This window comes from Lepidochelys kempii, chromosome 7 (assembly GCF_965140285.1).
Source record: "Lepidochelys kempii isolate rLepKem1 chromosome 7, rLepKem1.hap1, whole genome shotgun sequence".
Taxonomy (NCBI): domain Eukaryota; kingdom Metazoa; phylum Chordata; order Testudines; family Cheloniidae; genus Lepidochelys; species Lepidochelys kempii.
Window position 1 is genome coordinate 98,912,769 of NC_136386.1, and position 19,184 is coordinate 98,931,952.

A 19,184-nucleotide genomic window follows, 5' to 3' on the forward strand; every position below is an offset into this window, starting at 1 on the left:
CATAGATTCAGAGACGATTTAGCCTGAAGAGACCAGTGAGATCATCTAATACTGCATAGCACAGAGCATCAGACTTCCCTGAATTAATTCCAGTTTGCCTAGATCAAATGCTTTAGAAAAACATCCAATCTTTATTTAAAAATGGCCAGCGATAGAGAATCCGTCACAACCCTGATAGGTTGTTTTCAGTGCTAATTACCCTCACTATTTGTGCCTTATTTCCAGTCTGAATGTGTCTAGTTTCAATATCCATCTGTTGGATCTTCTACCTTAGTTTGCTAAAATGAAGAACCCTTTATCAAAGTTTTGTTCCCCTTGTAGATACTTCTAGTCCAGGGTTGGGCAAACTACGGCCCGTGGGACTAAGGCAGACTCCCGGCCTGCCCTGGCCCCGCACCACCCACAGAAGCACCCGGCATCATGACCCTGCAGCCCCTGGGGGAGGATGCGGCAGAGGGCTCCGTGTGCTACCCTCGTCTGCAGGCACCACCCCCTGCAGCTCCCATTGGCCAGAAACGGGGAACCGCGGCCAATGGGAGCTTTGGGGGAGGTAACCGCAGGCGAGGACAGCGCGTGGAGCCCTCTGCCCCCTGTCCCCCAGAGGCTGTTTCTGGAAGCAGCGTGGGACCAGGGCAGGCAGGCAGGGAGCCCGCCTTAGTCCCACTGCGCACCGCTGCCACCCTGGAGCCGCTCAGGTAAGCAGCACTGGGCTGGAGCCCCCACCCCCTGCCACACCCCACATCCTCCTGCATCCCAACCCCCTGCCCTGAGCCCCCTCGTACACCCCACACCCCTCCTGCACCCCAACCCCTTGCCTAGGGTGACCAGACGGCAAGTGTGAAAAATTAGGACAGGGGGTGGGAAGTAATAGGCTTCTATGTAAGAAAAAGACTCAAATATCAGGACTGTCCCTATAAAATTGGAACATCTGGTCACCTTACCCTTGCCTCAGCCCTACATTCATGGTCCTGCATGCAATTTTCCTACCTAGATGTGGCCCTCGGGCCAAAAAGTTTGCCCACCCCTGTTCTAGTCTGTAGTCAAGTCACCCTTAACCTTCTTTTTTTTAAAGAGACTTAAGGATCTTGTTTCAATAGGATTCAATCTATTCAATCACTGTCATGTTTTCCAATTCTTTAATCATTCTTGTGGCATTTCTTTGAGCCCTCTCCAATTTTTCAACATGCTTTTTGAATTGTGGAAACCAGAATAAAACACAGTATTCCAGCAGTAGTTGTACTATTGCCAAATACAGAGATAATATAACCTCTGTACTCCTATTCAATATTCCACTCCTTATAAATCCAAGGACTGTATTTACCCCTTTTGGCCATGACATCCTATTGGTAGCTCATGTCATGTTGTTCCACGGGTGAATATTCTAGTGATTATTGCCTAATCCAGGTACTTTATCTGGGCCAAATTCCCACTAAAGTCTGTGGCAGCTGGGTCAGAGTAAAAAGTTTGGGATTAGGTACTGTAAACTCTACGGTTGTTTCCTTCACTTTCTGTCCCTTCTCGTGCTCTCTCCTCTCTTTCCCACTCCCAGATCTGCCTTTCTGCTGGTTCTCATCTCTCAACATTTTAACATCCAAATTTTAGCTGGCCTTTGGATTCAGCAGGATGGATGAGGCCATTTTTTAACTTGCTTTTTTAATCAAGAAGCATAATTGAGAGTTTTAATTAGTCCTAAACAGTGGCAGCTGCAGGTGAACACTATTAAAAGTCTACGGTTTTCTGGACTGCTGAAAATTTAAAATGCCACTGTTTTGTTTCCACAGTAGTTCCTGCCAGCTCTGTCCGTCGTCATATATTCTCAGTAACAGACACATTCAACTTTTCGTTTTTAAGCAAAATTCCAAAGTATAAAATCCCCAATTGAAGTCTTTTACCTGTGATGTAAAAATTATAGCCATTTAGGTGGCCAAGGGGGAAAAAATCCATTTAATCTAGTAACAGCATCCAGCATTTTCATTTGGCAGAACACATTTTTTCTCAACAAATTTTGACTTACATTTCAAATGAAGCATTTTTATTTGTTTGGTTCCTGATGATCTGTTTGTTCTACTGAATGTTTGTGTTATCCTGCTCATCTCTGCAATACCTTATTCTTCCTTGCTAGTTTATAAAATCATTTTGTGGAAGGGGGGTTGTTTTTCTACAGTCATAAAGATAGGTGTAAGGATGGATAGCTAGAAGAAGAAGTGAATAAACCAGGGAAGGAAATAAAAATCTTCAGAAAGTGACCTCTGAAAAGATGTTGCAGGAAGGTATAGTAACAGAAAGAAGAGGAGTACTTGTGGCACCTTAGAGACTAACAAATTTATTAGAGCATAAGCTTTCGTGGGCTACAGCCCACTTCATCGGATGCATTGAATGGAACATGTAGTAAGATATACTATATATATATATAATACATACATACAGATAAGTTGGAAGTTACCATACAAACTATGAGAGGCTAATTAGTTGAGATGAGCTATTATCTGCAGGAGAAAAAAAAATTGTAGTGATAATCAAGATGGCCCATTTAGACAGTTGACAAGAAGGTGTGAGGATACTTAAGGAAATAGATTCAATAGGTGTAATGACCCAGTCACTCCCAATCTCTATTCAAACCCAAGTTAATGGTATCTAGTTTGCATATTAATTCAAGCTCAGCAGTTTCTCATTGGAGTCTTTTTTTGAAGCTTTCCTGTTGCAAAATTGCCACCCTTAAATCTTTTACTGAGTGGCCAGAAAGGTTGAAGTGTTCTCCTACCAGTTTTTGAATGTTATGATTCCTGATGTCAGATTTGTGTTCATTTATTCTTTTGCATAGAGACTGTCTGGTTTGGCCAATGTACATGGCAGAGGGGCATTGCTCTCACATGATGGCATATATCACATTGGTAGATGTGCAGGTGAATGAGCCCCTGATGGCATGGCTGATGTGATTAGGTCCTATGATGGTGTCACTTGAATAAATATGTGGACAGAGTTGGCATCGGGCTTTGTTGCAAGGATAGGTTCCTGGGTTTGTTGTGTGGTGTGTGGTTGCTGGTGAGTATTTGCTTCAGGTTGGGGGGCTGTCTGTAAGCGAGTACTGGTCTGTCTCCCAAGATCTGTGACAGTGAGGGATCATTTTTCAGGATAGGTTGTAAATCTTTGATGATGCGCTGGAGAGGTTTTAGTTGGGGGCTGAAGGTGACAACTAGTGGTATTCTGTTATTTTCTTTGTTGGGCCTTTCCTGTAGTAGGTGACTTCTGGGTACTCTTCTGGCTCTGTCAGTCTGTTTTTTCACTTCAACAGGTGGGTATTGTAGTTTTAAGAATGCTTGACAGAGATCTTGCAGGTGTCTGTCTCTGTCTGAGGGATTGGAGCAAATGCGGTTGTATCTTAGAGCTTGGCTGTAGACAATGGATTGTGTGGTGTGTCCTGGATGGAAGCTGGAGGCATGTAGGTAAGTATAATGGTCAGTAGGTTTCCAGTATAGGGTGGTGTTTATGTGACCATCGCTTATTAGCACAGTAGTGTCCAGGAAATGGACAGCTTGTGTGGATTGGTCTAGGCTGAGGTTGATGGTGGTATGAAAATTGTTGAAATCATGGTGGAGTTCCTCAAGGGCTTCTTTTCCATGGGTCCAGATGATGATGTCATCAATGTAGCACAAGTAGAGTAGGGTTGTTAGGGGACGAGAGCTAAGGAAGTGTTGTTCTAAGTCGGCCATAAAAATGTTAGCATACTGTGGGGCCATGTGGGTACCCATAGCAGTGCCGCTGACTTGAAGGTATATATTGTCCCCAAATCTGAAATAGTTGTGGGTGAGGACAAAGTCACAAAGTTCAGCCACCTGGTTTGCCGTGACGTTATCGGGGGTACTGTTCCTGATAGCTTGTAGTCCATCTTTGTGTGGAATGTTGGTGTAGGGGGCTTCTACATCCATAGTGGCCAGGAGGGTGTTTTCTGGAAGATCACCGATGAATTGTAGTTTCCTCAGGAAGTCAGTGGTGTTTTGAAGATAGCTGGGAGTGCTGGTAGAGTAGGGCCTGAGGAGAGAGTCCACATAGCCAGACAATCCTGCTGTCAGGGTGACCATCCCTGAGATGATGGGGTGTCCAGGATTCCGAGGTTTATGGCTCTTGGGAAGCAGATAGAATACCCCGGTCGGGCTTCTAGGCATGTGTCTGCACAGATCTGTTCCTGTGCTTTTTCAGGGAGTTTCTTGAGCAGATGGTGTAGTTTCTTTTGGTAATCCTCAGTGGGATCAGAGGATAATGGCCTGTAGAATGTGGAGTTAGAGAGCTGCCTAGCAGCCTCTTGTTCATATTCCAACTTATTCATGATGACGACAGCACCTCCTTGTCAGCCTTTTCGATTATGATGTCAGAGTTGTTCCTGAGGCTGTTGATGAATCACTTTCTCAGCCATTTATTCCTCAAATGTCCATCAGTGTGTGAATACTATTTCCGTGCCATAGAGGTGAGCAAAGGGATAAAGAGGAGCAGTACCAGTACTGGTGACAAGAATATTAAGGAAGGAGAATGTTACAAGACTGCAAACAAATAAGCAGATCTTGCTCCCATAGAAGTCAAAGGGAGCTTTGCCATTAAGTTCAGTGGGAACAGGATTGCATCCAAGTTCCCCAGCAAATTCTCTACTGGTAGTTGAGGAAATGAAATAGTGATGGGCAGATTGTATAGGGACATAGATAATGGGACAGTTTTTCTCATGTTTACAAGGAGTCAGGGGAGCAAGAAGATGACAATGAAATGGTGTGCTGGACTCTGAAGAGAGATGGCAATCAGCTATTCAAAGTGGAATGTGCTGTTTCTCCTCTGATTCTTATATCCACTGAATTTTTCAAAAAAGGAATGTATTGGGATCTGAGTTGCATTGACACTTTGGGGAGAAGGGAGGCAGGCTCATGTTATGACTCAGTAACGCATATATACCTCTATACAGAATGAAAGGAAAACCATTGCTGCTACTGTGGATTTTTTTTCTTTTTTGCTGGCAGCAGTGCTAACCCTACACAGGGCCATCCCTAGACCAAATGGTCCCCCACCCCTGTATTTGGGAAACTTTCGAATACCTTATTTTTATTGCATTTGTAGCCCATTTCATGACTTTACACAATTTTCGTGCATGATTGATCCGTCATATAAGCCACAAGATGCAGGCTAGGATCTTTAAATATGTATCCATGCCATATATAAGCAAATAAAAATCATTTCCTCTAAGTTTATAGAAGCTTTTTAATTTTAAGAATAATTGAAATGTACTAACATCAAGAAATTGAACTGTGCACCAACTTTTGGTGGACCAGTATTAAATCGTGTTACAGTCAGTGAAAGCCTTAGAATGTGAACCCTAGTCCTTTGGTTTGAAAGGTCACTTTTCTTGCCTTTGCCCTCATGCACTGAAGCACAGTGTCAGAGATCCAAAGACTGGCCAATAGCATTTTCAAGCGATAAAATAGCAAGCTATGTCTCTCGTCAGTCATTGTTGATTGAAGGTATGTTTCAATCAGCCTGAGCTTCAAAAAGCTTTCCAACTTACACTCTTTGAGTCTTAAAACACAAGTACACCTTTCAAAATTACATAATAAAACAAGGTTCACAATATCACAGCTGGGCTCTCACTTCACTTCAGTTCATTCTTATATCTCACTGACTGACTGGCAACATTCGGCCCCTTATATACCTGCAAGGGCAAGGCTGACAACATTCTAGGAGGTTTGAGGAAAATGTAGTTCTCAAAGTCTGGAAAGTTCCAGGAGATTCTAGAAAGGTCCAGAACATTCCAAGAGGTTAGTGGAAAATGAATCCACATATGGAATATCTGAAACATGTTACTTCAAACAGGCTATTTTCCCTTTTGTCACTAACAACAAAAAAAGCACCTTGAGCCCGGTGCCCCCCGCTCCTAGTGGCACTCCAGGTGGTTGCCTGCCCCTAAATCCAGCCCTGTCCCTACAGGTGAAGAAAAAGTGGTGTTTGGAGAAGATCTTACAGTTCAGAAACACTTGTATAACATGCTGCAGAGCACCACCAGAAGAAGTGCAGTAGTTAAAAGATGAAAGGAAGAAACTTAGGGCAGAAGAATAGATTTTAAGGATAGAAGGGATTGTTCTGATCATCTCGTATGATCTTCTTCGTAACACAGGCACAGAACCTCCTCACCCAGTCATTCTTGCATGAAGTCTATAACTTCTGTTTGAGCTGTAGTATATCTGAAAGAGTGAGACAAGCGTCATTGTAGGTAACCATATTAGCATTACCACTGAATAACATCAGTTTTATTATCAATTGTCTATACTTACTACCTGTTAGCAGAGATGCTATGGTCTATTATGCCAGAATTTAATGTGCATTATTGGTTTGCAAAACACAAGACTATGGAAACCATGCCACTGATTGCAGGAAGGGACATGAGAGTCATATACAAACCATCACAAAGTACAGAACCTCACGGTTTGTCTTCACAAATATTTAGTTTGTGGAAAGCTGATTTATGAATCTACCCCACACTAGCCCAGCCATGGGCTAACTGTGTGCATCCTGCTGATGCACATTAATGGTTCATGTGTGTGCTTTGATTTAGTACTCTTTGAAATGGGACTAGATAAAAGCACTGTAATGAATTGTTAATGTCAGCAAGGTCCATGCAGACAGTCTGCCGCAGGGTACATTCACACCCCAGCTTGCTGCAAACACTAAATGTTTGCGTACATGAGCCCCAAATCCCCAACTCCAGCAGCAGGTACTACAGCTGGCAAAGTTGTAGTATCCACCCTGTAGAGTGAAAACTTAAATAATTTTAAGAGATAAAGATCCGTGACTTTGCTATGTTGTAGAAAGGTAAATAGTAATCAACATCTTAAGAAGTTCTATAAAAAGCATTCGCCATTGGAATCTCTAAAGAAAATCAGCACATGTTTTGTGATAGTCATTCTGGGGCTACCCAATCTCTTCTCTTATTTGCCTTATTACTAAACTTCCAAGCACTAGGGCCTCAACCTTGCTCCCATTAAAAGCGAAAGCAAACATCCCATTGACTTTAGCAGTGGAGGATCCTGCCCCACTTGGGGAACATAAGAGATAAGAAACATTACATAAATCACTTTATGCGATCAGAGGAATATGTCACTATCTACATGCTTGTATACTGAATTCAAAGAAACCACGTTTTCATTCCTCCTCAGGGGTGACTCCATCCCTCAGATGACTCTCCCTGATATGATTGCATAATGGTGAGGATTAGTAAAAAGAGATAGAGGAAGGAAAACTTTCTCTTCAGAGAATTGCAACTTGAGGAAAACAGAGGCAGAGGGGAGGCTGCTAAACATTACTGTGAAAGTTCACAAAATCAGAATTCAAGGAAGATTTTTGTGGATGCAGCTACTTTGCCTGCCTGTAGTTACAAACGAACACAACCTGCACATATTGCAGGCGTGCTCCACAGGCAGAATTTTTTGTTACTACTACATGAATGTTGCAGTAAAAAGAAAACAAAATTGAAGTCTGGTAGTGAACATTGATTATCCAAAGCCACTTTCTGACTCGCTGGGCCTTTTGGATAATGTCCCAGCTCAAAATAATGTGCAGTAAGGACCACCCCGCTGCTTAAAAATAACAGGAAAATCCCACTCCCCATCATGTGGAATGTTCTCATGCTGTTTTGAACTGGGAATGGGATAGGAAGATAATCCCTGACCCTCTGGATCTGAATCACCACTTACTTTATCCATAATGTTTTCTATTCTCCTTCTTCTAGAAGCTACTTTTCTGTAACGGAAGGATATGTTACAGAAAATCACACAAAACTGGTTTATAAAAAGTTTTTAATATAATTTAAATTACTGAACCACAAAAACTGTGAGTAATTAACTGCTACAATGTATTTTTTTATTAGTCTGTTCCCTTGTGCTTTATAGTGTACCCTTAGGTGCCTGCCAATAGATTCTTCATGCTCACCCCGCCGTAACTTATTGACATATTCATCCCTCATTTTCTTATACTCTCAATAATATGATAATGACTGTGAGTGTATATTATGATGATGAAAGAACAGTGCAAGTGTTCTTGCACTGATTAGAAAATGTTGGAACAGCACAATAGCAGAAGTGAAATAAATAGAGGCACTAGAGCATTTTCATCCTGCATGCTCAGTGGATAAGGCAGGTCCCTGTTACTGGTGAAACTGCAGCTAACCCTAAGCTTTGTGCTAAAGGTGTAGTAAGAAGTGTTTAATTTTTTTTTAAATGCATTTGAATTTCAAACTGAATTCCATGGCCACTCCAGTCAGTATTTCCCAAGGGTAGTTAGCCAATTTTTACTAGTACATATGGTCCCCTCTCCAAACCAAATGAAAGGTAAAATGCAAACATATTAGCTGAGTATTGCTAAGCAACTTACAAATATTAATGGTGCCTCACAACACCCCTGTGAGGTGTGGTATCCTTGGGTTATCAGTGGATAAATTGAGATGAAGATAGGCTAAGGCCCTCATTTTCAAAAGGTGTCTTTGATTATGCAGTCAGTTTTGGTCACCCAACTTTAAAAATCTGTGACCTGATTGTCAGAGGTGGTGAGCACCGAGAGATCCCATTCTCCTTCTACATGCCAGGTTATACATGAGCAGATAACTGGTGAGTCCTTGTAGTAAAAGCAGATGGCGTGATAGCCACATGTTTCTAGTGCACTGTCTGATGACCTAAGAAATTCCAGAAAGGCTAATGGAAAACAGGATATTAATCATGAAATGTCTGCAGTGAGTTTCTGTAAGTAATGGGAGGCAGTGTTTCCTAGTGGTTAAAGTACAGAGCTGGGACTCAGAATACCTTGGTTCTATTTTTGGTTCTGCCACTGATCTCCTGGGTGACCTTGGACAAGCCATGTTACCTTTCTGTGTCACAGTTTCCCCATCTGTAAAAATGGGAATAATGATACTGAACTTCTTTGACATGCTTTGAGATCTACTGAAGAAAAACACTACATAAGAGCTAAGTATTATTTTTATTTTATCATCTATATTATATTACTGTAGTAGCTGCAGAACTGAAAAATAGGGGAAACCAGAGAAAATCTAATCTAATCTAAAACTTAAGGGAAAGATACTGAGATATAAAATGTGGGATTTTTGTACAAAGGTAATGTGATTTAATTTCTCTTTGGTGTATTTCACTGTTAGTGATTAAAGGCCAAATTGGGGCTACTATAGGAGCACCCCACTACTGCTTGTGAGTTGGGGTCTGATTCTTGACTTCCTCTGAGCACCAGGACCACTCCTAGATAGCACCACTAGCCATTTGAGGAGGGGCAAAAAGGAAACTGCCCAAATACAAAGGGGCATGAAGTGAAGCAGTAGGTATTTGAGACATCCAGGAGAAATAGCATCTCCCTGAGAATCACTGTGTTAATGCAATAAAATTGAGAATGTATATAAATCAAGGGGATTTCTTATAGCAGTTATACGGGCGTCTGGATGAACTGCTGGAAAGCGTGGTTTTGGAGAGTTTTTTCTGTACAGTAGATTGCCAACGTCTAGCTGAGGAAGCAGCATAATCAAAATTAGTTTACATCTATTTGATTTTTTTAACCTTATTGTCCCCCCAAAATATTTTTTCTGCAGTTGGTTTGAATTAATAAATCATAACTAATTCTGTGCAGTGACCTCTGAGAGCTGTTGACAATGGGGAAAAAAAAATCTCTAGTTACTTTGCAGTGGCCACCTGAAGTAACAGCAAACAACTAGCATGCCTGTGGGAGTTTTTATGCAGCACAGAACTACATTTCAGCTGCAGAGAAAGCATCGATGCAGTAAACATGACCACAATATGAATATATTTACAGTTAAATAATACTTTACTTTTCAACTTCATTTCCACAAACACTAATCTGAATAGCAGCAGTTATACATCAGTTGCTTTTCCTTGTGTAGTAAAATGAACCAGTCATTGACAAACGGTTCAGATGTGGTGGTATATACCACATAATTATAACATGATGCTGCGTTCCCTGCGTAGTGTGAGAGTTTGCGATACCCTCTCTTTTTGCTGCCTAGGTCACCTTGTAATAAGTATTCAGACATAGTGCATTCGGGTTCCAGCTTCCAAAATCTCTTTTACTGCAGTGCTTTCAGAAAGCCTTGGAGAGCTCAGCCATCAGCTTTCCATACAATTACAGATTGGGAACCAAATCCAATAGAGATGTGTAAATTAAACCCCTTTACATGGAGTTAGAGACCCTTAGTGGTACTCACACCCTCTCTACTAACATCTAAAGGCATCTAAATTGGTGTAATTTGACACAAAGGTGCCAGAAGCATGTGTAAACTAAACTGATTTCCTCCCCATTTTCATTTACAACCTATTTTGATTCCGCAGCATGAAGATAGTGTAAAAGGATCCAACATACCATTACTTTACACTACTTACAGGGTCTAAATTTGGCCCTGGATTTCTCTAGAACTGTTGCTTTATAAATATCATAGGGCCATGACTCTTCCTTTTGGAAAACAATTTTCCTCCTCATAACATGCTGCCAACTCAAATAATATCATCCTGATCCTGCGATCTTGCTCTCCTGCCTCTCCCAGAATGTCAGGTGCTCCCTAGGTGTCTCCTTCTTATAGACTAATAGATTCCAAGGCCAGAAGGAACCATTGTGATCATCTAGTCTGACCTCTCGTATAACACAGGCCATAGAATTTCTCCTAAATAATTCCTAGGGCATGTCATTTAAAAAAGAATCCAATCCTGATATTTTCTTTTGTTCTTTCTTAAATCTTTCTTTTTGTCTTGGCGATAGATTTTGCCTTGTATCTCTTTGTTTCTCTTATCAGTTTTCTATAATTTCTAACTTCTGATTTTATTTATTACTATCAGCTTCCCCTTTCTTACATTTGTGTGTGTATGTATATAAATTTTTATAACTGCCTTCACTTCCCTTCTAAACCACTTGTGGGTTTTTTGTTTGTTATGAGTATTGCCTTCTTGGTTGATTGTGGGATTGTAGCTTTTTTGGGCATCTAGTAAGGTGCTCTTAAATGATTCCCAATTATCTTTAAGTGCACTGTACACTTTCATTTTACCACTCCTCTTCAGAAGAGCCAAGATTTTCAAAACTAGGAGTGTAAAATTAGGCTCCTAAATCTTGTTTAAAACTCCTAAATACATGGGATGACCTTTGGAAACGTCAAGCATTGCACAGCTCCTATTGACTTTGTATTAAAAAATCTTGACCTAAATCAATGCTAAGAGAGTGCACCCTGTCCTTGTAATATTACCTTTCATCCTATAATTCATAAGAACTTTATTTTTATATAAAATGAGTCCAATTACGAATCCCCCATTATGCTTTCATTTTGGGATTTACTGCATGCTAACCTGCCTTTTAATTAAAAAATACTTTATTCACTACTGTGAAATGATTATAGCAAGATTGTTGCAGCAGTTGAACAAAGCCCATGAAATAATATAGTCTTTGGAAGATATAGTGGGTGATTATTAAATTATTCAGATACAATGTGTGGAAAGTGTTACAGTAGCTTCTTAAATCAAAGTACCACAAAAACTGTGAAACTTAAATGATACCCTTGTAATAATGTGTCACTCTCGAAGGAGTTAGAACTAATATTTCGTACTTCTCAGCACTTTTTATGACCACTTCTGCCTCAGACTACTTTGCTTTTGGATGAAAATTACAGATGACATATTAAAGATTTGAATCTTGTACATACTGCAAACTTGCTTTCTAGTGAAAATAAAAACACTGATTAGTAAAACACTGTATTCTGCACTGTTACAATAATGTGAGTGACTTATTTGCAAGAAAACATTTGGAGAAACATTACAAAATGCAGGGAGGCTGACAGTTGTGGAAAACATTCACTTCTGGGTTGCTGGTGTAAATCTGTCCCAGGTCAATTTGACAGAAAGTTCGCAGCAAAATGACAATTGTTGTGTGGCTTATTGAAATAAGGTCATCACATTCCAGTTCCTACTGGACATTACAAATGAACGTGTTTTTGATAATAGCAGTATAGGCACAAAGAAGAGTGAATGAGTAGAGAGATCAAACTATTATTTTGGTTCCAGTTCTCACTTGTAATGTTTCTCTTTTATACTCTTCTGGTGGCATGAAGGGGTTAAAGAACCCCCACAATAATCTTTTTTGGATGCTTGGGGGAGGTTCTCCTGCCAGGATAGAGTCAAATAACTATCTTGGCCTCTTCCAGCCCCTGAAATAAGAGGCTGTTTTGGAGGCAGGCCAATAGATTATGGGGATGTGATTAGAGAATAATTTGCTCTGTTTTTTCTGTGCTAGTGTTAAAACCCATAGAAGATTGTTACAAGTCAATGCAGCTTACTGAGAACAGCTCAAAGACAGCTCTAAACTTCACTGGGAGGTGAGGCCCAAAGTTAGAGAGGCATAAAGATGACTTAACGACCTTTGTGCCCTGTCCCTTCCTGTGTCATGAAGAAGAAAAGGAGAATCTGTCTTTTGGACTGTCTGATGTGGTAGGCTGATATTGCCCATGCTTATGTGTGTTCTGTAAATCAGTTTTTGGTCATTGGGGTTAAAAGTTCTGCACATCTGAGGAGCATTTAACCTACTAGAAAATTACCCAACAGCGTTGCATTAAAATGTCTTTAAGATATTTTTCTTCTCTGGAATTTTGCTTTCCTTCTGTTTCTATCAGATCTAGCAAATATAGAAATTCTTCCATTTTCTTTTTCTGGTAATATTCAAACAAGCTAAAAATCTTTGAACCCAGATTTTTAAACATTTGCAGAATCCGTTATGCTTCACAGAACACTTCTCTGCACCCCCCCGACATCATTGACTATATGTGTCTCTGCTAATTGGCCTAGTAAATGCTTGGGCTTGCTAAACACCATGTATGTATGTGAGAGAGAAAGAGACATCTAAAAGTAGCTCAGATACCAAAATTTGAGCATGGTATAAAAACCTGAATAGAGTATTTGGTATTTGCTTTTTTATGTCTAAGCCTTGTTCTGCTTTTCCTCTTCATTTGGGATTCAAAATTACTGCACTGTTATGATTTCTAGAAGCACATTACACATCAGGGATTTAAAAAAATACAGGATTCCACATTTGCTTAACATACTGCTTGCTTACTTTTCAAAGTAAATCTAATTGGCTAATTTTGTCTTGCTATTTAGAGCCAGTCTACTAGATAAAATAACAAAATGCTTTGAGGAGCTCATTCACCAATGCTTGTGATGTAGTGAACAATTTTCTGCAACTCTTAAGGTTAAATGTCCTCTATTTTATTTGTGCGTCTATAGAGACCCAAAGAAGGATTTTCAATGTGTGCTTTTAAAACCATGTACATCAAGAAGTGAGATTGAACAACTTTGGGTATGGGCAATAAGAATTGGAGATCTTCCTCTCTAGGAAACTTGTTCAAATTAAAATAGGTCAGTAATATCCGAAATTCAGTGGGCTGCTCAGTGATCCATAGTCACTGTATTGGTTAGTACAGGCTGATTATTATTGGACAGATAATAACAACATGAGCCTTGTTGACCATGTCATTCAACAGGTTGCTGATCTAATTATCCCAGAGGTTGCCACCCTTCCATCTAGATGTTTTGCTGATGAGGCATATTTTCATAGCCAGTCTGAAGAAGCTTGCAGTGTTCCCATTTATGCTCATATGGCTCCTGTCACCACAGAGTCAGAAATTAATGAATTTAACATGAGAGCATCCTTGAGAGTTAGGGAAGAATTAGCTCTATTTTACAGCTTGGGAATTGAGGAAAGCATACCAGAAGGAGGTGGCAGAGCTATGATTTGAATCCATATATCTAGAGTCCCAAATCAGTGCCTTAAACATAGGACCAAGCTGTGGACAAATAGTAATTTGGCTTTTAGTGCTGTCAAGTTGGAGGCTTTCCTAAGCGTTAGTACATGTTCAAACATATGATTCCTCTAGTGCAATTCATGACTGCTGTTTCCAAATGCACTAAAAAGCAATGGACTAAATTGTGGTTCTAAGGCACAGTCTACATAAGGAGATCCTGGAGCATATGGAGTGGCTGCTGCATTGATAAGATACACTAGGTGTTCACTGAGCGGGATCTGCTGTGCTGGTTGGTGCAAAGGATATACTGGGCCAAGGATACACATGTGCCTCCATATGGTCTAGCACTAATTGACCAATAGAATGCAAGGACTGGGACTGCAGGGGAGAGAATGTTCATAGGTATAGCATGCCTTCATGCTGGCAACAACTGAATCCTATATGTTTGAGGTTGATCTCTAGCATTGATGTCAATATGGACAAGTAGGCATAAGGCTCATTTTATCTCTTTCTGTATATAAAACAATTAAGTAAATAGTTCCCATTTTTCAAACAATACCACATAATTATAATTATGGGCCCTCCAGTTACCATGGGTTTACAGCTTTTTACACTCAACACTTCAAGACAGAAACTAAATCCTATGAAAGAAATAGGAGTTCCTTTGTAGGACTTATTTTCAGCTGTTTCTGTTCTTTATTGTGTTACATTGACATTTTCTTCTTTGAGGCAGTGGAAGGAAAGTAAGTTTAGTTTTGTAGTTCAATCAGAGGAGGTTCAGCAGTCAGGTCATAATCACACTCCTGCAAATGACAGGCCATATACCTAGTGAACATACCCAAGGAGATGAAGATTAACTGCCTCAGATAGTGCTGGGCTTTGTCAGTATCAGTTTCCACTAAATGGTAACATGGAAGCATGAAAAAAATTAAGAATCCAGTCAGCAGAAGTCACTTTGGTTAATTCCTATCCAGGAAGCTTATCTAACAAACTAATATATCTAGTTTGATATTTTTCATGTGCACTGTAAATGCTATTTCTAAACCATGGAAAGACAGTTAACATAAAATTGAAATAGAGTAATCACTATGGAAGTACTAGTCTTAAACATGGCAAATAAGATTGAAAGCTCTCTGCAGAAGCATAACTCCTAGTAGCATTGTTCTTTGATAATCACAATCAGTGCCATTTTAATATTAGTTCTGTGATCATCAGATAATACTGTTTTTGGTTTCATCTAGTTCTTAGCAATGACAACTAATTCAATTTCATGTAACAAACATCAGAGTGGCTGAACAGTCAGGATTACACTGATGTAAATTGAAAGTATCATTCCAAAAATATTACACACATTATATTCCATCCTTCAGGGACATTTCTGTACATTTCCCTCCTCATATGTACATTTAAAATTAACATACTTAAACTATCTCCCACTGTCAAAACTTTTAAATGATACAGGCATTTCCGAGTTTTTCTTATGGGCTACCTCAAACATTAATCATTCTCCTATTATAAGTGTCTGCAATGTGGAACTTGTTTGGATGATTTTCAAAGATTTTTTTCTCTCTATACGTCATGACTGGGATGTGGGTGGTCTGATCTAGTGGTCAGAGCAGGAATTGGGAGTCAGACCACCTCAGATACTAGGAGATCAGAGTCCAAGACAGGCCAGAGGGCAAACTGAGAGCCGCGTGTCAGAAGACAAGCACAGTGAGGTTACCAGGAGGTCAGAAGAAGACAACCCCTCCTAGCTTGGTATCATTAACAAATGTTATAAGCATACTCACCACTCCATAATCCAAGTCATTAATGAAAAGGTTGAATAGTACCAGACCCAAGACAGACCCCACGCAGAACCCCACTTGTTACATCTTCTCAGTCTGATGATGAACTATTATTCTTTGAGTATGGTTTTTCAACAAATTGTACACTCACCTTATAGTAATTTCATCTAGACCACGTTTCCCTAGTGTGCTTATGAGAATGTCTTGTAGGACTGTGTCAAAAAACCTTACTAAAATCAAAATATAGCACATCTACTGCTTCTCCTCATGCTCGAGGCTAAATAATTCCGTCAAAGAAGGGGTTTGGTTTGGTATGGTATGATTTGCTCTTGACAAATCCATGACAGCTATTTCTTATAACCCTATTCTCCTTTAGGTGCTTAAAATTGTTTCAGTACCTTTTCAGCTATCAAAGTTCGGCTGACTGATCTATAATTCTCTGGGCCCTTGCTGTTCCCCTTTTTAAATATAGGTACTAAGTTTGCCCTTCTATAGTCATCTAGGATGACTGTCCTCCATAAATTCTCAAACTTCATCACTATCAGTCCCAAGATTGATTCAGCTTGTTCTTTATGTATCCTAGAGTGAATTTTGTTTTTGTAAGGCCCTGCTGATTTGAATACAACTAATTTATTAAGCTTTTTCTCACCCTAATCTGGCCTATATTCCTTCCCCTTTATCACTAATATTTATTGTGCTAAGAAAGTGGTCACAATTAACAATTTTAGCAAAGACTGAAGCAAAATGGGCATTAAATCCCTTGTCCTTCTTGATGTCATCCAGTATTTGCTCTCCTTCCCCATTACCCTTTTCTTTTGCTCCTAATGTATTTATAGAACCACTTATTTTTTATGTCCCCTTTTGTGCCTTAACCTTTCTGATTTTGTTCTTAAATGCTTATGCTATTCTTTTATATTCATCCTTAGCAATTCATCCATGCTTCCACTTTTTAGGATTCCTGCTCAATTTTCAGGTCCTCAAGAAGCTCTTGATGTAGCCATATTGGCCTCTTACTATTCTTCCTATATTTGCTGTTGTACCTTTAATATTGCCTCCTTGAGAAACTGCTATCTTTTCAGAACACCTTTTTTCCTTAGATTTTCTTCTCATGGGGGATTTCTCTGAGTTTGTTGAAGTCTGCTTTTTGAAGTCCACTGTCCTTATTCTACTAATCTCATTCCTTCTTTTCCTTAGAATCATGAAATCTGTCATATCATGATCACTTTCATCCAAATTGCCTTCTGAATTCATTTGTTAGTCAGCATCAAGTCTAAAATGGTTGCCCGTGGTTACTTTCTCTACCTTCTGAAACAAGTAGTTGACACCAATACATTCCAATAACTTATTGCAGATTCTGTGTTTTGCTGTATTACTTTTATACCAGAACCCTGCGTAGTTGAAGTTCCCTGTTATTACCATCTCTTATGTTGTAGTGATTTTTATTATTTATTCTAGAAATGCCTCATCCAGTACCTCCTGATTTGGTAGTGTATATTGGATCCCTACCATGACATTGACTCTCCCTCCTCCCCCCATTTTTTTACCTTCGCCCACAGACTTCCAAGTGGTCTGACTCTCACCTCTGTCTGGACCTCAGAACAAGTGCATATATTCTTGATGTACAATGCAACACTTCCTCCCTTTCCCCCCTGCCTGTCATTCTTGAACAAGCTATACAATATTCCAGTAATGAGCTTTATCCCACAAAGGCTCTGGAATGTCAATTAAGTCATAATTTAGCTTATGTGCGAAGACAACTAGTACATCATTTTTGATAAGAAAATTTTAGTTCATGATGTGTTTCAATTAAACAGAAAAAGGTGCATTGCAAAATCATCTGATACAAGTTTTATAAAACCTGAACTTCTAAAACTTTCACTGGCAATATTTCATAGCTCTGTTGGAGTGTAGCTGTTGCTGAATAACTTAACATACACCTAAATCATTATAATTCACAGTGCTGCGTGATGGTCCACAAAACTACTGCACCAAAAAAAAAAAAGTCACCTGAGTTACTTGTCATCAAATACATTTCAAATAAACAGAAACCCTGTGTCCCTGGTCATTGACTAGTAAATTGTGAAAGTCAATCTAAAATTAAACCACTGCACTGCACAAGAAGTACTCCAAGAAGTACTCTCTTCACTTGACATCTCTACCTTGCTTTGGTCAGGAAAATATTCCTAGCAACGTGTTTCTGAATTTAAAGGAAAATGTTGATGCTGCAAAATGCACTGAACTCTCTTGTCATAAATTTTACAGTTATGCTCTTGAAAATAGAACAGTATGATTTGATTTTTCTTTGTATCTTTCTGACTTATGTCAGAAAATAATGTTTTATGGTTGTGAGTCTGCCTTTATAACCTGTAGCTGCTAAGGTCACCTCAGGCTCCAAATCTTCATCCCCTTTCTCTTCATTTTGAACATACTACACGTGGCATTCCTAATATTTGTTTGAGTGCCATAGACCATGTATGCTGACAACACTATCATATTTAATGATTTTAAAATGTACTCTACCCAGAGTCCTGTCTAATGCTATATCAGTTGTATGTGTGAGTTTAGCTAACCATAATCTTAGCCCAAATAAAATAAATCTGCCTTCTTTTCTAATCTTCTGTTACAGACTGCTGCTGAAATCTCTCTAAACTGGGCCCTTTTCCGAAGCACTGTCTGTATTCATGATCCCACTAAGAAAGCTTGTATCCTCTGTTCAAGATGCTTTTTTTTTTTAGATGTCACACCAAGTTTAAAGTACACAGAAGTTATAATACTAAGCTGCTATAATAACTTATTTTAATAACCAGAATTGTGTATTGCCACAAAACCAATCAGAAAATGCTATGTAGTCTGCTGTATCTTCATATCTTAAAAATACTCATGATTTTAGAGTACATAGACTCACTACATAAACAATTAGGCTTGCTTTCTTTGCAGATATGGCAGACAGGGAACATCTCTTGGTATGTTACTCAGGAAATGTTGATATAGCTTTGGTTAGAATAAAGAAAAGACAGGCTATTTATTAAATCTGATTTGTCTATAACAAGGTGAGAAATATGCAAGTATTTAACTGTATTTCATTTCTGTGGGAGTACCTATTGGATTTTTGGTTTTGATCATATTGAAAGTTCCACAAATTCATCCTTAATGCATTTCTTCAGAGGATCATTGAAATAATTTCCTTCCTGAAATATCCCATTATCCCATTACACATACATGTTTCTATACTAAAGTGTGCAATAATGTGCATCTTGCAGTTGTTTATGAAACATAATTTATGGTGCTGGTTATTAGGTTTTTCCTTAATGGAATATATTGCACTATGCACTCTTACATTATATAGCTCAAAGGCCCATAAATTAGTTATGTATTTTGTGTAGCTGATCTAAGTGTGACCTAGTGGGATACTACTATTTTTAATATTGTCATTCTGTAACATTGTCCTCAAGATACTGATTTAAGAAAAGCCAGTAAAGCCTTGATTCAGCAAATCACTTACACATGTGCTTAACTCAATTGAAGTGAATGTAACTTATGTACATACTTAAGTTTAAGCAGCTGCGTACTTCCACTGAACT

The 19,184-nt window shown here is 39.3% G+C and overlaps 1 protein-coding gene across 4 annotated transcripts in view; it reads right to left on the minus strand.

The window, feature by feature from the left end:
* Window positions 1-837: 837 nt before the first annotated feature.
* Window positions 838-19,184, minus strand: part of LOC140914936 (uncharacterized) — a 136,574-nt gene continuing 118,227 nt past the window's right edge. For 3 of the 4 annotated variants that reach the window (XM_078853844.1, XM_073354027.1, XM_078853843.1), the window contains exon 4: window positions 838-6,215. In XM_078853844.1, the coding sequence (XP_078709970.1) occupies window positions 2,955-4,163 (1,209 nt within the window). In that variant the 5' untranslated portion in view covers window positions 4,164-6,215 and the 3' untranslated portion in view covers window positions 838-2,954. Of the gene's footprint in view, window positions 6,216-7,724; window positions 7,773-19,184 lie in introns of those variants that run through there. The other variant, XM_073354030.2, reaches the window with a different exon arrangement.